Source organism: Astatotilapia calliptera, chromosome 20 (assembly GCF_900246225.1).
Source record: "Astatotilapia calliptera chromosome 20, fAstCal1.2, whole genome shotgun sequence".
NCBI classification, from domain to species: domain Eukaryota; kingdom Metazoa; phylum Chordata; class Actinopteri; order Cichliformes; family Cichlidae; genus Astatotilapia; species Astatotilapia calliptera.
The window spans coordinates 14,387,582-14,412,522 of record NC_039321.1 but is presented as its reverse complement, the minus strand read 5'-3'; the positions used below and the strand labels follow the sequence as shown (position 1 = coordinate 14,412,522).

The window sequence follows — 24,941 nt, the reverse complement described above, 5'->3', positions numbered from 1 at the left end:
TGTGTCAATAATTAATTAATTACATGTGTCGTAAATATTTATGTAATTAATTATTTCTGATTTTAATTAATTATTGCCACATTTAATTAATTATTTAATGGTGTATTTAATTAATTCATTATGGCAGTCCTGGCGTTCCATAGGATCTTTGTTCCCTACAAGTGAGGAAACACAATGTGTTACTCTTCTATCACTCCCAGTTTCAACATTTTGCCCATTTTCTTCTGAACAATTTGCCTGTTGTGCTCGAGTCAGGCTATGAGTGCATTATCACCCCAGGCTGTGTTTCAAAATAGCGCTCTTTGAGCAACGTAAGTTTCTGGGGTGGCTGTAGCTCAGGTGGCAGAGCAGGTCAGCCACTAATCAGAAGGTCGGTGGTTCGATCCCAGGCTGCCTCCTGGCTGCATGCCAAATATACTTGGGCAAGATACTAACCCCATGTTTGCCTACTGGTGGTGGTCAGAGGGCCCGGTGGCGCCTGTGGCCGGCAGCCTCGCCTCTGTCAGTGCCCCCCAGGGCAGCTGTGGCTGCAATGTAGCTTGCCATTGCCAGTGTGTGAATGACTGAATGTAGTGTAAAGTACTTTGGGGTCCTTAAGGACTAGAAAAGCGCTATACAAATGCAGGCCATTTACCATTTAAAGTCGGGCAGGTGGGAGAACAAATCTGCAAACCGCTGCAAAATTGAGGTCACTTTTTCTTTTGTTAGATTAACAAGTTCAATGCGGCTCCCTATGTGGATGAGAGCAAGTGGTTCAGAAAATGTGGTAGATTGTGGTGCTTGGTCTTTCCCCCAGTGGTAGGACATCTATGTACATTCTGATTAAGTTATGAAGTTTATGTGAACTTATTAGCCTTGTGATTTTACAACTGAAATTTGTGTAGATATAGGACCAAATGGCATCAAATGGTTTGACTGTATAGTACAACATACCCCAAAACTTCAACATTTACATACTGAAAATATGTCTTAAGCTTGGACTTTTACTTCTTCAAGAAGCATGTCTCCTTTCTTAATTTGACTGATCTCACATATGGTGGAAATATATAATGTCAAGTCTGAGAGCACTTGTGATTCCAGAAAATAAACGTGACAGTAACTCATTGGACACAGTATTAGATGATCACTTTTTATTAACAACTCTTTTATGTAATAAAAAAGTGGAATCTTCAAAAACAAATACAATGCAAAAGCCCTCAAATAAGGCATTTCTTGGGCTTACTGGGAGCAATGGAATAAATTGCACCTTATTTTCAGAGTCCTTTTTCCCCCTTCACTCTTCATCTTCTCCAGAGGCTCCTGCTGTACTTTTTCTTTTCTCTCTCTTACTTTGGCTTCACTCTTCATCTTCTCCAGAGGTTCCTGCTGCACTTTTTCTTTTCTCTTTCCTACTTTGGCTTCACTCTTCATCTTCTCCAGAGGCTCTGCCTGTATCTTTTCTTCCTTCCTTTGCCTTTTGCCGCTCATCTTCTCCAGAGGCTCTGCCTGTATCTTTTCTTCCTTCCTTTTCCTTTTGCCGCCCATCTTCTCCAGAGGCTCCTGCTGCACTTTTTCTTTTCTCTTTCCTACTTTGGCTTCACTCTTCATCTTCTCCAGAGGCTCTGCCTGTATCTTTTCTTCCTTCCTTTTCCTTTTGCCGCTCATCTTCTCCAGAGGCTCCTGCTGTACTTTTTCTTTTCTCTTTTCTACTTTGGCTTCACTCTTCATCTTCTCCAGAGGCTCTGCCTGTATCTTTTCTTCCTTCCTTTTCCTTTTGCCGCTCATCTTCTCCAGAGGCTCCTGCTGTACTTTTTCTTTTCTCTCTCTTACTTTGGCTTCACTCTTCATCTTCTCCAGAGGCTCTGCCTGTATCTTTTCTTCCTTCCTTTGCCTTTTGCCGCTCATCTTCTCCAGAGGCTCCTGCTGCACTTTTTCTTTTCTCTTTCCTACTTTGGCTTCACTCTTCATCTTCTCCAGAGGCTCTGCCTGTATCTTTTCTTCCTTCCTTTTCCTTTTGCCGCTCATCTTCTCCAGAGGCTCCTGCTGCACTTTTTCTTTTCTCTTTCCTACTTTGGCTTCACTCCTCATCTTCTCCAGAGGCTCCTGCTGCACTTTTTCTTTTCTCTCTCTTACTTTGGCTTCACTCTTCATCTTCTCCAGAGGTTCCTGCTGCACTTTTTCTTTTCTCTCTCTTACTTTGGCTTCACTCTTCATCTTCTTCAGAGGCTCCTGCTGTACTTTTTCTTTTCTCTCTCTTACTTTGGCTTCACTCTTCATCTTCTCCAGAGGCTCTGCCTGTATCTTTTCTTCCTTCCTTTGCCTTTTGCCGCTCATCTTCTCCAGAGGCTCTGCCTGTATCTTTTCTTCCTTCCTTTTCCTTTTGCCGCTCATCTTCTCCAGAGGCTCCTGCTGTACTTTTTCTTTTCTCTTTTCTACTTTGGCTTCACTCTTCATCTTCTCCAGAGGCTCTGCCTGTATCTTTTCTTCCTTCCTTTGCCTTTTGCCGCTCATCTTCTCCAGAGGCTCCTGCTGCACTTTTTCTTTTCTCTTTCCTACTTTGGCTTCACTCCTCATCTTCTCCAGAGGCTCCTGCTGCACTTTTTCTTTTCTCTTTCCTACTTTGGCTTCACTCCTCATCTTCTCCAGAGGCTCCTGCTGCACTTTTTCTTTTCTCTCTCTTACTTTGGCTTCACTCTTCATCTTCTCCAGAGGTTCCTGCTGCACTTTTTCTTTTCTCTCTCTTACTTTGGCTTCACTCTTCATCTTCTTCAGAGGCTCCTGCTGTACTTTTTCTTTTCTCTCTCTTACTTTGGCTTCACTCTTCATCTTCTCCAGAGGTTCCTGCTGTACTTTTTCTTTTCTCTCTCCTACTTTGTCTTCACTCTTCATCTTCTCCAGAGACTCTTCTTGTATCCCTTTCTCCTCCAGTTGTTCTTTATTTTAAGAAAATAATCATTTACTTACTGATTAACTTACCATTGTTCATATTGTGCAATATAATGTTAATATTTACCTGAGGTTATTATTGCTGCAGATGACATTCCACTTTGGTCTTTCTTGTTGTTATCTAAGACCAAATGAGAAATAAATAAATACCACTTCACCTTAAAGTTCTTTGAACTTGTGTATTTTTACTACAGCTGCTGGTTTCCAGTTACCAGATCTGGGTATGGTGTCTTCAAAGAGAGTTGATTGATGAAAAGTGAGCCTCTTCAAGCATCTGGTTTGGTGAATCACCCTTTTTTCTGAACTCTTATTCACAGTCATTGCTTTGTCTTGGCTTACATAGGCCTGCTGCATCTGAAAAATGATGATTGACAAAGAAAAACAAGGTTACTTTAGCTCATCTAGATGTAATGTTCAGATTTGTTATGTAACAACTGGAATTTGGTGCTGTAATCGTAATGAGCTCATCGCCGTTTCTCTGTCCTGTACATATAACACACAGAAATGCAAGAAGACTATGGTGTGAAGACGTGTCTCCCGGGGCTCCGCAAAGCAATGACAAAAATATTGGTTTAAGACGTATCCGCATTTACTATATCAGCCCTGTAGGCTCTAAATAACCGTTCTTGCCGCCGAGCATCCGCTCGTTTATTTATTTTTTTATTTTTTCACTCTCTGAGGTCGGGAAACCTACTTTTGACAACTTCTGGGAAAGGCCGTAGGAGCTTCTTTCCTGGTTGGCTGTGGTGACCGTAGCAGTTGCGTCCGGGCAATCAAGTTCTCCCACTAAAAGCCTCACCATTTGCTCTTCATTTTTCTTTTTGTACAATGGCAGATAAGAGGGAGCACCGTCGAAAACGGGGTCAAGCCGGCGCGGGTGGTTCTCAGAGCCCGGAGCTGGGCCGCGAATCCCAACGTGACGCGGCTATCACAGAGAGCAGCTACGAGCAGGGTGCGGGCGCACCGCTCGGTGAAGCCACATTTACCAGAGCATTGGAGGCTCTGAAACGGGACATCTGCGACAAGCTTGAATGCAAGATTGACACGGTTACCCATACACTGCGGTCAGAAATATCATCTGTGAAGGCTGAGTTTAAAGCTGCTATAACCACCCTACAGGCCACCGTTAATGCTCAAGGGACTACCATTAAAGATTTGGAGCTTTCAGCTACAACCTGCAGTGACGACCTGACTTCTCTTCAATCTGCTGTAAAGGTCCTAACGGAGGAGGTCAGACAACTCCAAGCTAAATGTGAGGATCTAGAAGGAAGATCAAGGCGTAACAATATTCGCCTTGTTGGCATCCCCGAGGGTTTGGAGTCTTCCAACCCTAGGGAGTTTATTTCCCATCTCCTGCAAGATCTTCTGAAACTGAATGAAGCACCCTTGTTAGATCGGGTTCACAGGTCCCTTGGGTCAAAGCCCAGAGAGGGAACGCCTCCTCGCCCACTTCTCATTAGAGTCCATTACTTCCATGTCAAGGAACAGCTGCTACGTCTTGCAGGGGCAAATTCTCCTCTACTTTACCAGGGCAGAAGGATTTCCATTTTTCCAGACTTTACACCTGCAGTGGCTAAAAAGCGTTCACAGTTTACTGGTGTCAAGCGCCTTCTGCATTCCTGTCCTGGGATCAAGTTCGGCCTGTTCTACCCTGCGGAACTGAGGGTGACACTTCCAGATGGAGTTATACGTAAGTTTACTGATCCTGCGTCTGCCACGGACTTTGCCAATAAGATCCTGGGGGGCCCAGCCTCTCAGGGTACATAAGTGTCTTAGTCCATGGGCTGATATGTCCATCTTGCTTAATTTCTTTGAAATAATTTTTTTTTTTTTTTTTTTTAGGATGTGTCTCGTTCTAATATACTCTCATATAATCCTTGATTTGTCTTTGCCTTGTAATGCACGGAGCTTAAACTCAACTGGGACTTCGAATGGTTGGGAGGAAGTGCTCAGGGGTGTGTTTAGCGAGGGGTGCGCGCATCTTGTTAGGGAAGATGCTTCAGCATTTAGGGGGAAGTTTGGGTGTTTTTTGTTTTTATGTTGTACTGTTCTGTACACTGATTTTGTTTTTTGCGTGTTTTTCATTGGTCAGCTGTGGCTTTTCTCAACCTATGTTTTAATATGGCACCGCAATTAAATATTAATAATCAACAAGCAGGTTACTCATTTAAGTTCTGTAGCTGGAATTGTAAAGGCCTGAACCAACCTATTAAAAGGAGCAAGGTCCTTCATCATTTGCAATTTTTGGGCGCCCAGGTTGTGTTCTTACAAGAAACACACCTAAAAATTTCAGATCATTTTAGACTTCGCAAGGGGTGGGTGGGTCAACTCTATCACTCTACATTTAATTCCAAAGTTCGTGGTGCTGCTATTTTAATACACAAATCAGTGCCATTTGTTTCTTCTAAGGTTATAGCGGACCAGAATGGTAGATTCATTATTGTGAGTGGTAGTATTTGGAACACTAAATTTATTTTTGCCAATGTTTATGCTCCCAATTGGGACGATCCAAATTTTCTTAGTATTCTTTTCACTAAAATTTCTGATTTCTCTTCCCACTATTTGGTTCTTGGTGGCGATTTTAATTGCTGGCTCGGGCCGCTGGATCGATCCTCAAATAAGCCTGGTAGGCAATCCAACTCTTCCAAAATTATTAATACGTTCCTTAAAGAATTCTCTGTTATTGATGCCTGGCGTTTCCTCAACCCTACACGTAGAGAATACACCTTTTTCTCCCCTGTTCATCATACATACACTCGTATTGATTACTTCCTACTGGACAGTCGACTTACTTCACAGATTCGCTCTTGCTCTCATAGTGCTATTGTCATTTCAGATCATGCTCCGTTGACTCTAGATTTGGCAGTGGGCCAATGTTCTCCGCCAGCTCCATGGCGTTTGAATACACGCTCGCTGTCAGACGATAAGTTCACCACATTTCTGAATTCCAAGATAGACTTATTTATAGAGACAAATACTACACCCGGAATATCACCCTCTATTTTGTGGGAAACATTTAAGGCTTTTATCAGGGGACATATTATATCTTATGCTGGTTTTGAGGCAAACCAAAGGAAAGCAAAATTGTCCGAGCTCATAATACGCATATCGCAATTAGACGAGTTGTATGCCGTTTGCCCGGCACCAGAGGTCTATAATGATAGGCTGTCTTTGCAGACTGAGTTTGATCACCTGTCCTCTGCTCGGGCTGAAGAGATGTTGCTGAAATGTCAGTACTCCCAGTATGAATATGGGGATAAGGCCAGTAAACTGCTCTCTCATCAGCTCCGTAGTGCAGCAGCTGCACACTCCATTCCTCGGATTCAGACATTAAGTGGTGTCTCTATGGATCCTAGAATAATTAATGACCAATTTCGAGACTTTTATTCATCTCTCTATGCGTCTGAGTGTGCATTTAGTACGGAGGCTTTGGACTCATTTTTCAATCATCTTAAGCTCCCATCAATCGATCAGACACACAGCCTCCAGCTGGAGGGACCAGTAACTGTAGAAGAGATCATGCAAGCTATCAGCAAACTGCAGTGTTCTAAGTGTCCCGGACAGGACGGGTTTCCGGTTGAGTTCTATCGTAAATTCATGCCTAAACTGGCTCCGCTCATGATAAATATGTATAAGCACTCACTGGAAGTTGGATCCCTCCCACCCTCTCTACTGCAGGCATCTATATCCCTGATCCTAAAAAAGGATAAGGATCCACTACAATGTGGCTCATACCGTCCCATTTCTTTGTTAAATGTGGATTATAAAATCCTTGCTAAACTTCTAGCGAGGCGTGTAGAAGCAGTCTTACCATCTCTAATCAATCTGGACCAAACAGGCTTTATTAAAGGGAGATACGCCTTCTCTAACCTTAGACGTTTGTTTAATGTCCTTTACAATCCCTCAGACTCCAACAGCCCTGAGTTTGGGATCAGTTTAGATGCTGAGAAGGCTTTTGACAGGGTAGAGTGGGGATACCTCTTTTATGTTTTAGATAAATTCGGCTTTGGTAAAATATTCATCTCCTGGTTGAAACTTCTTTATACTTCCCCGCTTGCCGCTGTCAAAACAAATGGCACATGCTCTGACTTCTTTCCCCTGTTTAGGGGGACTAGGCAGGGCTGTCCTATGTCGCCATTGCTATTTGCAATCGTAATTGAGCCCCTAGCCATATCGCTAAGATCAAACCCAGGTATCACCGGGGTTTTTAGAAATGGTATAGAACAAAGAGTCTCCTTATATGCAGATGACTTGCTTCTTTATATCTCAGAGCCAGCATCCTCATTCCCTTTGGTACTTTCAATACTTGAACAGTTTAGCCTTATTTCTGGCTATAAACTGAATCTTGCTAATAGCGAACTGTTTCCCCTGAATGCTGCTGCACAGAAATATCAGTGCACAGCACTGCCTTTTCGAGTTGTATCAGACAACTTCACATATTTAGGGGTTAAAATTACAAGTCATTTTCATGCTCTTTTCAAGCTTAATTTCGACCCACTTGTGGAGAAAGTTAGGCAGGATTTGGACAGATGGTCTCTACTCCATCTGTCTGTAGCAGGGCGCATAAATACAATTAAAATGAATATCCTCCCCAGATTTTCTTTTCTTTTTCAGTGTGTCCCTGTATTTATTCCAATTTCCTTTTTTGTTAAATTAGACAAGATTCTATCTGGGTTCATCTGGAACAAAAAAAACCCCAGAATACGCAAGACATATCTTCAAAGACCGAAAAAGATGGGGGGGATGGCTTTACCAAACTTTATGTTCTATTATTGGGCATGTAATATTCGTATTCTCAGGTATTGGCTACAGGGGGAGGACACGAATAATGCCCCGGCCTGGCTCAGTTTGGAGACTTCTTCCTGTGTCTCAGCCTCTTTACCAGCCCTGATTTATGCCCAAAAGCAGCCTCCGAGTGCAGGTTCTTATAATAACTCTATTGTCAAAGTTACCTTGAAAATATGGTATCAATTTCGTCGTTACTTTAAGTTGACCTTTTTTCCCCTTCAATCACCCATTGTGAAAAATCCCTCTTTTCAGCCTTCGTTAGCTGATGGTGCTTTTTATTTGTGGGCCTCTTTGGGTATTAGGTCTTTTTCTGATCTGTACATTCAGAATACATTTGCCTCCTTTGAACAGCTCTCATTGAAATTTGGCCTTCCAAAAAGTCACTTTTTTCGCTATTTACAAATCCGGAGTTTTGTTAAGGAGAAATCCTCTCAGTTTCCATCTAGACCTTCTTATCATGACTTTGATAACCTTCTATCGCCTCCCCCTTCATTACAGGGCCTGATCTCCTGTTTGTATGGGAGAATATGCTCCTTTGGCAATTCTTCAATCTCGGCTATTAAATTGGCATGGGAGCAGGATCTGGGGTGTGTGATTCAGGATGACTCTTGGGATAAAATTCTTTACCGGGTCCATGGCTCCTCATTCTGTGCCAAACACGGGCTGATTCAATGTAAGATTCTGCACCGTATACATTGGACTAAGGCCAGACTAGCTCAAATATACCCCAATCTTAGCCCTGATTGCGACCGTTGTCATCAAACACCTGCCTCTTTAATGCATATGTTTTGGTCATGTTCATCCCTCAAACAATACTGGATTAATATTTTCTTGATTTTATCTAAGATCACCCAGCTAACCCTCCAACCTGTGCCCTTAACTGCTTTGTTTGGGGTTCTTCCTGATTCAGTTGCCTTGCCGACGCCTCAAGCGGATCTGGTAGCATTTTTCACCTTATTGGCAAGACGCAGAATATTGTTATGTTGGAAGTCCCCTTCCGTCCCATCCTGGGAAATCTGGATCAGAGACGTTTTGCACTTTAGCAAACTCGAAAAGATTAAATTCACCCTACGCGGGTCTACGGCCAAATTTTTTAAGACCTGGCAACCCTTTTTTGACCATGTTCAGACTTTGCGGTCTCGCAATGCTCCCAATTAGCCAGCTCAGACTCTATCATATTTTATTTTTTTCTTATCTTATGTTTAAGTAAGAGGCCTAAGTTTAAGTATATGGATTCTATTGTGCCTGCGCCCTAGTATTTATTTAACTACTTTATACATATTTTGTTTTCTCTAACAGAATTGACTTATCCCTATCACTAAGCTGACCACTTATCATCTGTGGTTTTTTTTTTTTTTTTTTTTGGGGGTTTTTTGTGTGTTTTGGTTTTTATGTGTCTGTGTGGGGGTGTGGGTTCTGGATACTCTCCACATCTCCTTTGTACACTCAGGAACTGTTGTCTTGTACCCTTGGGTTTGTTACTAGTATTATTAGATTGGACTTTTTCCTTTTTCTGTTTGTACACCCACTGGTACTGCTATAATCATGAGGTGGGAATGTATGTTTTATATTGCTTTATGTTCTTTAAAAAGAAAACGGCATATTGTTCAATTTATCTTTTGTAAAAGTCGATGCAAAAACTTTAATAAAAAAAAAAAAAAAAAGAAATGCAAGAACAAGAAAAAAATTATAAACCAGTTTCATGTTGGTATTGATTGTTTTAGAAACAAATCAAACTGCAAGGAATGAACTTTAGCCCCCTATTTGTGAGTAAAAGCATTTTGTAATAGTGCACCACTATAAGTGCCTGTGCTGATTTGTTAGCAAATAGTTTTTGGACCGTCCAAGTCCTCAGAACTCACTGCTGGTATTATACATACACGAGCACGATCATTAGATTTACTGCAGCTTTCTACTCCTCCTCATGACCTCACTAAAATGGACTGCAGCTAACTCACCTCTTCCTCAAACACATCTTTTCTGAATTGTCTTTGAATTTATCTGGTGGAGGTTTCCCATCATGTTCCATCCTCTTCGAATAAGCTGAGTTCTTCTTCTTCTTCTGGCTCCTCCCTTTAGGGGTCACTACAGTGGATCATCTGCCTCCATCTTATTCTATCCATAGCCGCCTCCTCGTTCATACCAACCCTATCTATATCCTCCATCACTATATCCTTGAACTCCCTCTAAGGGCTTGCTCTTTCCCTCCTGCCTGGCAACTCCATATGGAACAATATATTCACTATGCCTCTTCTACATATGTCCAAATCATGTCAGCTTTGCCTCTCTAACTTTGTCTCCAAACCGCTCAACATGAGCTGTCTCTCTGATGCACTCATTTCTAATCTTCTCCATTCTGGTCACTCCCAAACAAAATCTTAGCATCTTGAGCCCTGCCATCCCCTGCCTGGCCTTTTGCACTGCTTGTTGCTTTGGATGCTTGACTCCAGGTATTTAAACTCATGTACCTTCAATACCTTTACTCCTTACATATTTCATATGAGCTGACCATCTGACGCAGAAGAATACAAAGACATATTTTGTTGAATGCACTGAAACAGAGGACAAATTTTACCTTTTCCATGGCCACTTTGTGAATCATTTGTCCCAAATGTTCTGCTTCATCCTTTGAATCATCTTTAGATTCATCTTGTGTGGGTCTGCTATCATGTGTCCCATCCTCTTCAGATGCTGCCACCATCTGTTTTCAGAGAAGACAACAATATGTTTGGTCATTTTTGATGGATTGATTGTGGAAGCACTGAAACTGAGGATGAATTTCACATCTCTTTGTGGCACAGGACACCCAGTTTTGTTTTTCATGGCTACCTTAGGAATCCTTTTACGTTCTTGTTCTTCCTCCTCTTCTGAATAGCCTTCAGATTCATCCTGTGTGGGTTTCCAGTCATCTGTCCCATCATCTTCAGATGAGCTCACAGACTGTTATTAGAACAGAAAAATATATATTTTACTCATTTTTCATGGATGTGTGGAAACAAAACACTTACATCTTTAACTGCAGGAGAAGAAACTCTGCTGGATTTTTCCTGCCCACCTTAGGAACCCATTCCCTCGCTTCATCCTCCTCCTCCTCTTCTGGATTGTCTTCTTGTGTGAGTTTCCCCACATCTGTCCTATCATTTTTGTAAAAGACCACCATCTGATTTTAGAAAAGTAAAAGTAAAAAGGTAAAAGATTAGTAATCAGTGAAAACACTAAAAACAAGCACAAGAACATACATTACATACTTTTCTCTTGCGCAACTGGTATGTCACTTTTTGTAGATGCTCCACCCCCTTTTTCAAATCCTGTTTAGTTTCTCTTATTGTGGCTCCGGCACTACAGGCAACCTCACCCTGACCTGGGCTCACCATCTGTTTATGGTACAAATTAAATATGTTTTGTTCATGATGGAGTAAATGATTATATATGAAAGAAGTGCAACCAATCAAAACTCTTACCAAGGGAATCAGGGCACACATACCTTGTTACTGCTACACTGGAAGAGCGTTCTGTCTAAAAGCTCCTCTGTTCCTGATGACTGCTGCTCTTCCTTTTCAGATCCTTCACTGTCCTCGTCCTGCACAGATCCTCTGTCCTCTCTCCTTTTCCTTTTATTTGCTGCATATGTTGCAATTGCATTGGTGGTCAGTGCTCGGCTCTGGAGTGTGTCCTCTGCAGGGTCCTCAGCTGTGCAAAGCAATATTACTAAATATGAATAAATGTAAGTGTATAGATAAATATATGACTTCACTTTAGCTTATTTAAATAACCTTGATAAAATCTTTTGGCTGTGATGGCATCATGGCACATAAATGTTGCCACTCTGTCGTAAGATTTACGTCCCAACTGTCGCTTGGCCTGAAAGAATAATGTTTTAAAAAGAAACCACATGAATAAAACCCATGACACTTTAACCTACTTCATTGTGTGTCAAAAAATAAAAATGAAAAGTTTTCTCACATACAGCGGGGAAAATAAGTATTTGACACATCAGCATTTTTATCAGTAAGGGGATTTCCAAGTGGACTATTGACACAACATTTCCACCAGATGTTGCCATCAAGCCAAATATTGAAGTCATACAATCAAATCAGAACATATAAGTATACAAGTTAAACCATAATAAATAAAGTGAAATGACACAGGGAATAAGTATTGAACACACTTTATTCAATACTTTGTAGAAAAGCCTTTGTTGGTGATTACAGCTTCTAGACGCCTCTTGTATGGATAGACCAGTCGTCTGCATTGCTCAGGAGTGATTCTGGCCCATTCTTCCACACAAACGGTCTTTAAATCTTGAAGGTTCCTTGGGCCTCTTTTATGAACTTTAATCTTCAGTTCTCTCCATAGATTTTCTATGGGATTTAGGTCAGGTGATTGACTGGGCCATTCAAGCAACTTGATTTTCTTTCTTTGAAACCACTTCATTGTTTCCTTGGCCTTGTGTTTGGGATCATTGTCTTGCTGAAATGTCCACCCTCTTTTCATTTTTAGCTTCCTGGTAGATGGCAGCAGATTTTTATCCAGAATGTCCCGGTACATCTCTCCATTCATCCTGCCTTCAATAATATGAAGTCTGCCAGTACCCCTTGCTGAAAAGCAGCCCCAAACCATGATGCTTCCACCCCCAAACTTGACTGTTGGTATGGTGTTCTTGGGGTGGTGAGCAGTGCCATTTCTTCTCCAAACATGGTGTGTAGAATGACTGCCAAAAAGTTCAATTTTGCTTTCATCTGACCATACTATAGTCGTCCAATAATCCACAGGCTTCTCCAAATGCTGTTGCGCAAATTTTAACCGAGCCTTGACATGCTTTTTGTTCAGCAATGGAGTCTTGCGTGGTGAGCGTGCATGGATGCCATGGCGGTTCAGTGCATTGCTTATAGTTTTCTTTGAAACAACAGTACCTGCTGATGCAAGGTCTTCCTGAAGTTCTGTCCGAGTGGTTCTTGGCTCTTGGAGAACCCTCCTGATTATTCTTTGGACTCCTCGGACAGGGATCTTGCGTGGAGCACCTGATCGTGGCAGGTTTATGGTGAACTGATGCACTTTCCATTTCCGGATAATGGCCCCCACAGTGCTCACAGGAACATTCAGCATTCTGGAAATGCACCTATAACCATTCCCATCAAAATGCTTTTCAACGATAAGATTACGAAGATCTTGAGAGAGTTCTTTGCTTTTACCCATCATGAAGTCTTTCCTGTGTGCCTTCTGGGTAATGAGGAGCCTTTATAGGCCATCAATTAGGACTAAAGCAGCTGATATCAATTAGTACTGATAGGGGACAGGATTTCTCTATCAATACTGACAGATTTCAGGTGATCTCCTGGCTTTCTATGTCATTTTGCCCCTTGTTATCTCCATGTATTCAATACTTATTCCCTGTGTCATTTCACTTTATTTATTGTGGTTTAACTTGTATACTTATATGTTCTGATTTGTTTGTATGACGTCAATATTTGGCTTGATGGCAACATCTGGTGGAAATGTTGTGTCAATGGTCCACTTGGAAATCCCCTTACTGATAAAAATGCTGATGTGTCAAATACTTATTTTCCCCGCTGTAAGTGCTACAGGAGGAACGTAGCATGTTGAAGGTGGGGGCAATCCCCAGATTCATCATCTCCCAGGCTGCCTTGAAAAATACCGGTAGTCTATGAAGAACACCTCCACTAGAACTGTGGAAAAAAGTCGGTGCCTCCGAACCGCCTTCAACATACTCTCTGATATGATTGTAACGCTGCAACCAGGTATACTCATTCTTGTACAGGGGGACAGCTGCTTGCCCATGATATCTTTGAGTTTTGTGCTGTTTAACCTAATACATGAAAATACATTTTTATTCAGCTGAATAAAAAAATGTCTATGTATACTTAGATTTATATCGTTTTAGTACATACACGGATGATGCGGGCACCCTGCTTAGCTTTTTCTGCCATTTCAACCTCCTCAGTAGTCATGTTGATGATCACTCCCTTTCGGTGACCAGTTATGGCAATAATATATCCGCCCAACAGTCCAAAAAACAATTTCAATATTGTTCTGCTCTGGGGTTGCTTCTCGAGGTCATCTGTAAAAACACAAAGAGAACACTACATGTATTAATATGCTATGCTAACACATACACTGCATTTACATGCCCAGTCCCTTGTGCAGATTATAGAGGAACTTTACAAGCACCATGTCTCAAGGACCATGCAAGCACCACAAAGTATCAAACAAATTTTCCAGACCAACCATACAAAAAACCCAGTTTCCAATTACAAAACCCTGTAATGTGTCTTAAGATAGAATATAGAAAGAGATAAAAGTCTCACGCCCCTTGCCGCCTCTACAAATAGATAACAAATGCAAACGTGTTTGAGTAGTAGAAATGGCTGTTATAATGGCTGAGTGTGTGTGTGTGTGTGTGTGTGTGTGTGTGTGCGCGTCTGTGCGTCCAAAATATAACTCTAAATATTGAATGTAAATCTGTTCCAGATACCATAACTTGTAACTTGTTTTACTGAGGGTTAGTCATGCTCAGTTTCTGGCATGTTGAAAATAAATGAAACAAAGGAAAAAAAATGTGTATGTTAACCAGTGTAATGAATCTGAGAATACAGGGAGTGCAGAATTATTAGGCAAGTTGTATTTTTGAGGAATAATTTTATTATTGAACAACAAACATGTTCTCAATGAACCCAAAAAATTCATTAATATCAAAGCTGAATGTTTTTGGAAGTAGTTTTTAGTTTGTTTTTAGTTTTAGCTATTTTAGGGGGATATCTGTGTGTGCAGGTGACTATTACTGTGCATAATTATTAGGCAACTTAACAAAAAACAAATATATACCCATTTCAATTATTTATTTTTACCAGTGACACCAATATAACATCTCCACATTCACAAATATACATTTCTGACATTCAAAAACAAAACAAAAACAAATCAGCGACCAACATAGCCACCTTTCTTTGCAAGGACACTCAAAAACCTGCCATCCATGGATTCTGTCAGTGTTTTGATCTGTTCACCATCAACATTGCGTGCAGCAGCAACCACAGCCTCCCAGACACTGTTCAGAGAGGTGTACTGTTTTCCCTCCTTGTAAATCTCACATTTGATGATGGACCACAGGTTCTCAATGGGGTTCAGATCAGGTGAACAAGGTGGCCATGTCATTAGTTTTTCTTCTTTTATACCCTTTCTTGCCAGCCACGCTGTGGAGTACTTGGACGCGTGTGATGGAGCATTGTCCTGCATGAAAATCATGTTTTTCTTGAAGGATGCAGACTTCTTCCTGTACCACTGCTTGAAGAAGGTGTCTTCCAGAAACTGGCAGTAGGACTGGGAGTTGAGCTTGACTCCATCCTCAACCCGAAAAGGCCCCTCAAGCTCATCTTTGATGATACCAGCCCAAACCAGTACTCCACCTCCACCTTGCTGGCGTCTGAGTCGGACTGGAGCTCTCTGCCCTTTACCAATCTAGCCACGGGCCCATCCATCTGGCCCATCAAGACTCACTTTCATTTCATCAGTCCATAAAACCTTAGAAAAACCAGTCTTGAGATATTTCTTGGCCCAGCCTTGACGTTTCAGCTTGTGTGTCTTGTTCAGTGGTGGTCGTCTTTCAGCCTTTCTTACCTTGGCCATGTCTCTGAGTACTGCACACCTTGCGCTTTTGGGCACTCCAGTGATGTTGCAGCTCTGAAATATGGCCAAACTGGTGGCAAGTGGCATCTTGGCAGCTGCACGCTTGACTTTTCTCAGTTCATGGGCAGTTATTTTGTGCCTTGGTTTTTCCACACGCTTCTTGCAACCCTGTTGACTATTTTGAATGAAACGCTTGATTGTTCGATGATCACGCTTCAGAAGCTTTGCAATTTTGAGACTGCTGCATCCCTCTGCAAGATATCTCACTATTCTTGACTTTTCTGAGCCTGTCAAGTCCTTCTTTTGATCCATTTTGCCAAAGGAAAGGACGTTGCCTAATAATTATGTACACCTGATATAGGGTGTTGATGTCATTAGACCACACCCCTTCTCATTACAGAGATGCACATCACCTAATATGCTTAATTGGTAGTAGGCTTTCGAGCCTATACAGCTTGGAGTAAGACAACATGCATGAAGAGGATGATGTGGACAAAATACTCATTTGCCTAATAATTCTGCACTCCCTGTAGAATAACAGTGATTCTAATAACAGGCCTCACAGAGTGTCTGACCTTGGTGTGTGTGTGTTTCTGTGTGTTGTGTATAATGTGACACAGTGGAGCTAATAATCTCAAAGAATATCTGACAAACAAAATGTATGTTTTCATAAAATCATAAAATAACTAGAGAAATAAATGGTAATTAACTGAGTTTTAAAGCATTCGAATTGGAAAGGGATTAAGTTACAATGGATGTTCTTGTGAAAATGTCCTAAAGACAAATCTAACTGAAGTAGAATCACATAAACTGAATGAAACATGAAGTGATTGAATATGAATTCTCTATGTTAAGAATAACAATGAAAATGTAATGAAGCATTCACAATTTTAAAAGCTACACATTGATAGATAAGGTGTGGGAAGATATGACGTCCAGTAGGAGAAGGGGGGGGGGGGGGGGGTGAACAGGTGAGGTGAAGAAGAGATTTTGTGTTTTTCTTTTTTGTCTTCTGCAAGATGAGCAGCCCAAAAGATTGGATCGAAGAGGTTCACAGTTGAAAACCTGTCCAACCTGTGAATTCATTCCTTTTTGTCTGCTCATTGTTGCTGTGTTAGGCGGTTAATTTAGAAGGATTTTGATTTACATCCTTCCTCCAACCTCTCCTCACCAAAGAAAAGAACACACTCAGCATTAGCTTAGAGCATCTTAGTTAGATAAGTAGAGTTTAAGTAATCTGATTATTGTTTTGTGATTATTTTATTTTCCTTATTCTCATTTGATTAAATTTCCTGCAATTAAAGTTTAAATTGTGGACACCTTTTATGAAACAATAAAAGTAAAAGTCTTATTCTTTGTAAGTGCAAATACCTCTTACACTTTATTCTAGCCACAATAATGAAAATTATCTTTACAATCATCCCAGAAATAACAAGATCAAAATGTACAGGGCTCCATCTTAAACCAGAGCTGCACATATTTCACTGCAACGGTGATGTGTTTTAGCTCTGGCTTCATGTGCATTACATTGACCAAGCTGCACATTATTCTTCAATTTAAAATGGACATTAGACAGAAAAGACATAAGCTCAGTTTCAGTGTGTGGGGTCACTGTGATGTAAAGATCTGTAGGGGCTTTGTCTTAACCCAGATCTGAAGTCTGTATAATCACTCTTAAGTAAAATGAACATTCAGTGTCATTGTGATCATTGCAGTGATCCATACCCAGTGCGGCAGCAATCTTCTGGGGAGCCTCATCAATGAACAAAGCATGTTTTTCTGCTTTGACAAGTCTTTCTAAAAAAAGAATTTAAGCACAATCCCTTAGACACTTTATTATTAACATCATGTCATTAAAGTAGGTAGAGGTATAGATGTGTATTATATACGTACTAGACTTAGATCTCCGCACATTCAGCTGGTGCACGACTACTTCACGGCCTACTTCCGATAACCATCTTGTGATTGCCTGGACATCATGTCTCTCTGACAACATTTGCACCATTGGGACGTGAGAGTTGTCCCTTCCTGTTAACACACCTTGATACAGGAAGATATTTCCAGACAAACCATTAGGCCTGAGAAGCTTTTTTACAACTGAGCCAGTCGCATCAAAGGCAACTATGGGGTGCTTTTCAATCTTGTACATCAGCATTTGAGTTTGACTCCAGTAGTGACAGAAGAACTTGTCTAATCCAATGTCCCAAATGCTTCCATTGTGAGGGGAACTGTATTTTAATGAGTGGAGAGACAGTACTGGGTTTTTATGAGCAACTTCTAGTTGATTTTGTTCATGTTTGGCTTTGCGCAGAGGTGTCAAATTTGGTAGATGGCTTGGCTCTGGATCACCAAAGTCCATCAGCTTTTCTGTCTCTGATGCTCTCCACACATGGGGCTGCAGTCTGCCTTCACAAAGTTCTTTTTTTACTTGTGCCCTCAGACTTCTGGACACGGCTCTCCTAGAAAAGCCAGTGTGCATGGATTCATCTGTGTTTGCCATTACACACTTCAGCACCATTGGGCAGTGATTTTCAGGTTCCTTTTCACATGTAATGTACAGCTGGCCACTACACTCTTTGCAAAAGCCTCTGATTTAATAAAACAAGATACAGTTCTGGGGTACACCTTGGCTCGTTTAAAAGTAATGGTGCATGTACTTGTAACCTCTTTCCAGATTCCCTGGTTTACAACATGAGTCCATGTACCTGGTTTCAAAATTGTGTATTCCCTTTTCTTGAAAGTATTCTTTTTGTATGTGACTTTATGTGGAATCATATGTATCCACTGTTCAAATGGGAGCTCCACATTGAAAGTCTTGCAGTCTTTGTTTTGAAAAGGAGAGCTGCTTTGTTCAAAATCATTATCATTGTCACTACTGTCTGTGTCAGTCAGTCTCTCTTCATCACTGTAATCCAGAGCAGCCCATACATTGTGTCTGTTTAATTTAACAAAAGTGTAAAGAGCTTTTGGTGTCATCTTTTCACCAAGTTGTTTGCATAGATTTTGCCATATGTCATCACTTGGAGTTGAAACTTTTCCATTTTTTATGACTGCTTCTTTAGAAGCACGAAGGACTTCAAATACTGCAATTTTGTCCACCACTGATGTCTTTGGCATCTGTCAAGCAAAAATTAAAAATGTGATATATTACTGCTATAATTTGATTATAACTTTAATTCTACATCTTTAAGTGGACATAAAATTACTTACTTTTATACACTGTTTTGACATAGTGAATTGAAGTGTTGATGATTGCTGTTGGTCATGGAATCTAGCTTAAAAATGCAAATAAGATAGCTAGCACATGTTTTCTTCAACTCTTGTTTTTTTTCTCTCAGAAGAAGAATGTGTATGATAGCACCCCCTGGTGATCACAAACCAAACACAGGTCGCTATGTTTGGTTTTTTTGGCAGAGTTGTACCAGTTTATCCTTAACAAGATCTAGTTCAAAATTCATTTGATCGGTATAAAAATGAATGTAGTCAATGTTCATAGCTCATCATCAAAATACTTGTAGATAAATCCGTGCACTGTTGAGATAAATCTGTGTCTGTGTCAATCCCACACATGTTTAATAGCCCACTCATTTAATAGCCTTTTGTGACCATGGCTACAGAAGTTTGACTCTTGCAAAAAATATAAATCGGCCCTTTCAGGTAACATTGACAGTTACCTAAGATTTACAGTTCTTCAGGCTGTTTGGAGCCTTTGAGTTCAGATTTGCTGAATCACTGAAGTGCACTCCTGTCCTGTGTATGTTAATTTTATACAACTTGCTCATGACAGCCCACATACAAATGACAGCACTTTTGTTAATATTACCATTTGACTTAAAAGCTACAGTTCACATATTATTAGGTTAATGTTTTAACAACCATTAGCATTTTAGCATAAACCCTGCTGGTAGCACACTAGATGGAGTAAGGTAATGTTAAGAAACATGGTAGTCAGTGATCCACAACCAGCTTATTGGCTCAAAACACCTTATCTAATTATAAACTGATACGCACCTACTGGCATGCCCCTTTAAATTTCTTCATAAATGTTATTTAATGTTATTATTACGGCAGCACGGTGGTTAGCACTGTTGCTGCACAGCAAGAAGGTCCTGAGTTCAATTCCACCATCACGCCAGGGTCTTTCTGTGTGGAGTTTGCAGGTTCTCCCCGTGTTTGCGTGGGTTCTCTCCAAAGACATGCAGCTTGTGGTGATAGGTTAATTGGTTAATCCGAATTGCCCATAGGTGTGAATGTGAGTGCGAATGGTTGTCTGTCCCTGTGTGTTGGCCCTGTGACAGACTGGCAACCTGTCCAGGATGTACCCCGCCTCTTTATCTTTAAAATAATAGCGCCACAAACAAAATTTTTTGCAGCACAAACCAGCACAAACATAGCACAAACCTGTGACATCAACTTTTGTTTGATTTGGGTGATGTGGGGGGCTGGTTGACCTTTTGACGTTTGCATTTTCATTAATATCTTTAAAACAGAGGCAGCACAAACGACAATTTTAGCAGCACAAACCAGCACAAACGTAGCACAAACTTTTGACGCCAGTTTTTTTTTGATTCCATTAATGTGGGGGGCTGGTTGACCTCTGATGACCGCTAGAAATTTTTCTTGAATATCTTTAAAATGAAAACGGCAAAAAATAAACTTTTGCAGCATGCACAAACGTAGCACAAACGTTTGATACCACTTTTGTTGGATTTGAAGAAGGTGGGGGGGCCAACTTCACTCACATGCCGATCATGCAATAACCCAGCCCTCTGTGGTAGATCTCACTGACAATGAACATAATCGGGCCGCTGATGATCTGTTGGTGGAAAACATAAATTAAGAACCATCAAACCACTTTGTAAATAATGATGGAGCTTCCATAAGTGGATATTTGGAACTGAATGACACATTACCATGGGATGGTCTGCCAAATGTAGGTGAAAGTGAAGATTCTGTTGCAGTTGTTATTATTAGTGGGGATAACAGGGTGGATATTAGTGTGGTTGAACTAAACCCTGAAACACTGTTTACAGAAAAAGAGTCTGATCCACCTCATCACACATTGTCTCTCTCACCGGGGCTGACAGGAGAGGCCAATATTCCTGACCAAGCACCCCCTGAACCACGATCTTGTCCCGTAATACTGACTGTTAGAAGAGGTCATTGTCTTACTGATTTGATCAGTGCCATTCATCCGGCATGACTTTCAGTGTGAAGAATGGCAGGCTATAGCTAGAATGTTTGTTGTAGGGTGGAAACAAGCTGGTTACTTCCCAGTGAAGCTTGCAATACCCTTTCTGGAGGAGATACAGCTCGACAACCAGTAGTTTAAAAGATTCCTTTCTTTTGTATGTCTCACAAGAAGAGCGATCTGTTCTCCTGAAGGCTTTGGATGACTTCAATTCAGTGGATACAGATGAATTGCTGGAAGTACTTGATGCACATGAGTGCAAGCAGGTCCCTACCAAGGACACACTGCTCCCTGTTTTGGCACAGATAGGACAAAAAGTACTTATTGAGGCCCCAATGTTTGTAATCAAGTGCTGGCGTCCCATTGTGGGTTCTGTAGCTGGTTTACTCCCACCAGAAGGACTGCATCATTTCATTGAAGAAAAAAAACCAACTGTAAAAACAGTGAAGGAGCTTCTAGACTTTCCAGAGGAGATGACAGCTGCCCAGTCAACAGTTTCTCGTTACCTGAAAAGGTACATTGGAGAAATTGATTTCAATTATCTTCAGCTTTTCCTGCAGTTCTGTACAGGATCCAATCTGTTGGATAAAGCCATACTAATTGAGTTAATAGAAACTACAGATTTCCTCCACAGACCACAATCCCACACATGTGGATGTGTACTAAAGCTGCCACTTGGTTATCACAGCTATCCAGACTTTTGCAGTGAATTTTACAGCATTCTCGCAAGCTCTATGTGGGTGATGGATGTGGTGTAGGTCAGTGTTTTCCAACCTTGGTCCTCAAGGCACTCTGCCCTACACGTTTTAGGTTTTCCACCCTAACAGTTCATAAAAACACGGGTGTAGTTAACAGTAACATGAAGGAATGAATGTGAATGTTCAATAGACTGGGTGGTTAAGTTCTCTTAACAGTGCAGCCTTTTTTTTCCCCATCTGGTCAGTAAGTGCTTCCTTAGTCTCCCCCCCCCCCCCCAATTAAAATAGTAAGCTAAAGGGAATGTTCAGGTTTTTTGAAGTGGAGTTACCTGTAGTAGACAGCACTTAGCACTCTGACTTTGCAGAAGCAGCAGTGAGTGTTGGGGACAATATAAGGCAACAAATTGCTTGGGGAATGAGACCACAAAATAACACCAGTTGAAAATACATATACATATTTAAATAATATTTTCAGTGCTTCACCTGGTGGGAATCCTAAACATAGAAGTGCATCTGTTCCTGCTGCACACATTGTTACTGTGTTTCTGGTTAGTGCCAAAATAAATTACTAATTTTAACATTCTAATTCTAAAGCAATCTAGGATTGCTTTAATCTATTCCACAATAACAAAACTATATGCATCCCTGTCTGCAATTATTCGGGCTTGCAGTATAAAGAAAAAAAAGTCTACTGTTATAAAAACTGGTTAAAATATAAATAGTTGATAAAAGGTTTAAAAATCATATGCTTTGGTACAAATGTATTTCATTTACAGTTAAGAGTCCAATAATTAAAAGGGTTTCATGATTTAGAGTTATTTTCTGTGCACAATAAATATGTTGGGGTGTAACCTAAGCTTATTTACCCATCTAATGTCAGTTATCTCAATATTGTATTGTCATTGGTTGTTGTGCTGACGAGCCAGTCAATGTCATTCTTTTCTGCTATGGGGGCGGGACGAGTGGTAAGTTTGTGTGAATCTGTGGGAGCGGACACAGAAGCTAAGTCCGAAGAGAGAGATGTCGTAAGGCAAACGTGGTGTGGATTTTGCATCTAAGTGTATCATTGAGGTCGACTACCCGTGGTCCTGATATTACTTATTTGTGATCTGCAAGAGGTAAATGAGACTGTGTGCCTTGACATTTGTACTGTAACTATTCGTTATAGTGGTAAAATGGCGTGATATGTGATGCTAACTAGCGGCTTGCTAATTAGCGCAGCTTACCGCATTATGTGGTGTGATGCCATGCTGTATGTTTAGCTCTGTGATTTTCAGTCAAAGCATGCTAATGCTAAATCGTTATGTGATAGCATTTGGTATTGTAGCTCAAGTGTTTTAATATGTTTAGAAGCCGATGGACGCTCTGAAAGGAGAGGGAGAGAGAGGTTTCTGCCCGGATGGACCCTGCTGTTTTCTTACCCCTGACTGTCTACACTACTGGTGAACTAACTGCCCGTTTCTGATTGCCCCACTAACAAACTCATTGGACTTGTGAGTACTAACTGGAACTAAAGTGCACGTATTTTGTTTTATGGCTCGGTTTGAGTGAAGCGGCCATCAGTTTTAGGCCTCACCGCACCCGAACTTCGAATCAGGCCTGCAACAAGCACCGTGCTACAGGTGTAGTGTGGACAGATTAAAGCAGGGGTGTCAAACTCAAATACACAGTGGGCAAAAATTCAAAACTGGAACAAAGTCGCTTAATACTAAACAATATATATATTAGCTGTATAATACCATTAGGCCAGCTCTAATAGTAATTTGGTGTGGCTTTGCGGGCCAAATGTAATTAGGCTGCGGGCCAAATTTGGCCCGCGGGCCAGAGTTTGACACTTATGGGTTAAAGTGTGTGTGTGTGTGTGTGTGTGTGTGTGTGTGTGGGCCCACTGTTACAAATTTGGTTTAAATTGAGTAAGTGTGTAGTTTTAATCAAAGTTATTATCAAAGGTTGAAATTCATCCCTTTTAAAGGTGTGATCTGTTGTAACTGGAATAACAGTTGGCACCTAAGAAAGAGGTATTTTGTGTTGATAATCTTTTATTGAAAACCCATGTAGTCACTCTTACAGTAATTTTGTTTGTTTATTTTAATTCAATTCATTTTATAAAAGTAACTGTTTATTTTATTTCTTTTTGTCTAAATAAATACCCGGTGAGGGATTTAATTTGTGTAAAATACAGTTGTGGTGGTCCTTATTAATTCAATTAGAGGGTATCAGGTAGGGCTGCTCGATTATGGCAAAAATGATAATCACGATTATTTTCACTGAAATTGAGATCACGATTATTTGACGATATTTATTTAACCCTTTAAGACCTACCATAGAACCAAGTCCGCCAGAGCTTATATTATTTTTTTTTTACATGTTGTAGTGCCATTTGTGGGAGCATTTCAAGTTGCTATACATCAGTACAACTGTTATAGCCCATATTTTAATAATATGTATGCATTAAGTCCATAGTAACAACATTAATTGCAAACAAGTGCAATAAACTATAAAACAAATTGAAAATTGTTGTTTTTTTACATATATTTCTACTTGGAGAAATTTAAGAGGTTTATGCCTCAAAACTTTAAATACAAAAAAGTTGCAAAAAATAGTTTACAACAACAGGAAATTTATTTTGAGTGTCTTCATAGTTTTATTTTGGAGATACAGCAATTTTTATATACTGCAGGAAAAACAAAAAAACAATCCTATGATGCAAATTTGCAAAGAAAACAGCATGTGCATCAAAATAAACTATTTCCAGCAGTGCAATTCGAGTTCTAAGCATCCCAGAAACTATTCAGAAAAGTCAAACATGACTTATAAAAACACTAGTATAGGCTTTTATGGCCTACAAGTAAAAAACTAGATTTTCTGCAAAAATGACGTCACTTCCAGTTTCGGGCAGGAAATGCGATAGTTCCCGTTGACGTTTTTTTCAAAGTGGGAAGTATTATGAACAGCTGATGGATCGGCAAAGCGTGTTTCTGGAATATTATGTTTTTGTTCCTGCAAGCGCTTTTTTATGCAATTTTTGCAAAGCTATATGTGGAAGGAAACCGTGACCGAGGACAAGCTGATGGCATAAGATGCAAGTACAACTCCTCCGGTTTCATATGCAAAACAAATTATTGCGCTAGCTTACATGGTTCAGGTTCTACAGGGATTTAAAAATAGTTACACAAAACGGAGCGTGCAGCTCTGACCGGCTTTAAAGGGTTAACAATAACAACGTATTGAATAATGACTTTAAAAAATAATATAAAATAGTGTGCAAATACTGATAACAGTGCAAATGTTTGCAATATAAGAAATAAATGAAAAATGTAAACATCTATGTTTAGTGACCTTTGCAGTGTTGCTCTGTGGTGCAGCTACGACACTGTAGCAAAGTTTACACACTATGTCTACTTGATCCACGTCTGACTCCGCCAACCCATAATGTTTCCACTCCACTGAAGTTTTTTTTTTTTTTTTTTTACCTCTCTTTTCAACCAACGGCAGTCACTCTCCTCTCCAAATAACTTCTGCTTAGCTTTCCGAGCTTCCCTCGGGTCCTCTTAATTGTTGTGACGCGTGTTCGAAATGGAGAGAGGTGCGCTTGATTTACCACACGGAGCAGCGCGAGAGTAAAGCACGAGGGAGGGGCTAATAATCGGCTCAGTCATTTTTAATGATCGTTGAAAGCCCAGATCGTAATCGTG

At 40.6% G+C, this 24,941-nt stretch overlaps 1 protein-coding gene across 5 annotated transcripts; it reads right to left on the bottom strand.

Annotated features, from left to right (window-relative positions):
* Positions 1-1,108: 1,108 nt before the first annotated feature.
* Positions 1,109-19,418, bottom strand: LOC113013414 (golgin subfamily A member 6-like protein 22). Of its 5 annotated transcripts, none has more exons than XM_026154293.1 (12): positions 17,251-19,417; positions 17,083-17,154; positions 11,198-11,403; positions 10,962-11,087; positions 10,769-10,873; positions 10,543-10,653; positions 10,289-10,414; positions 3,138-3,279; positions 2,993-3,046; positions 2,506-2,912; positions 1,549-2,145; positions 1,109-1,308 (listed from the first exon to the last, which is right to left on the bottom strand). In XM_026154293.1, exons 1-12 carry the CDS (start codon positions 17,873-17,875, stop codon positions 1,219-1,221), a joined length of 2,661 nt encoding a protein of 886 aa, XP_026010078.1. In that variant the 5' UTR covers positions 17,876-19,417; the 3' UTR covers positions 1,109-1,218. The 5 variants fall into 5 exon arrangements, with proteins under 5 accessions (XP_026010078.1, XP_026010076.1, XP_026010077.1 ...); XM_026154291.1 differs by having other exon boundaries at positions 1,549-2,370; positions 2,554-2,912; XM_026154292.1 differs by having other exon boundaries at positions 1,549-2,394; positions 2,641-2,912.
* Between the last annotated feature and the right edge of the window lie 5,523 nt (positions 19,419-24,941).

What these genes read in the sequence shown, in the direction of transcription:
- LOC113013414 (XM_026154290.1), bottom strand. Translation starts at nt 17,875, where the DNA reads ATGGTGCTGAAGTGTGTAATGGCAAACACAGATGAATCCATGCACACT. An exon ending in GAAGATTGCTGCCGCACTGG is followed by an intron (nt 11,404 to 17,082) that starts GTATGGATCACT and finishes TGCTTTGCACAG; the next exon opens with CTGAGGACCCTGCAGAGGAC. An exon ending in TGCAGCAATAATAACCTCAG is followed by an intron (nt 2,913 to 2,992) that starts GTAAATATTAAC and finishes CTTAAAATAAAG; the next exon opens with AACAACTGGAGGAGAAAGGG.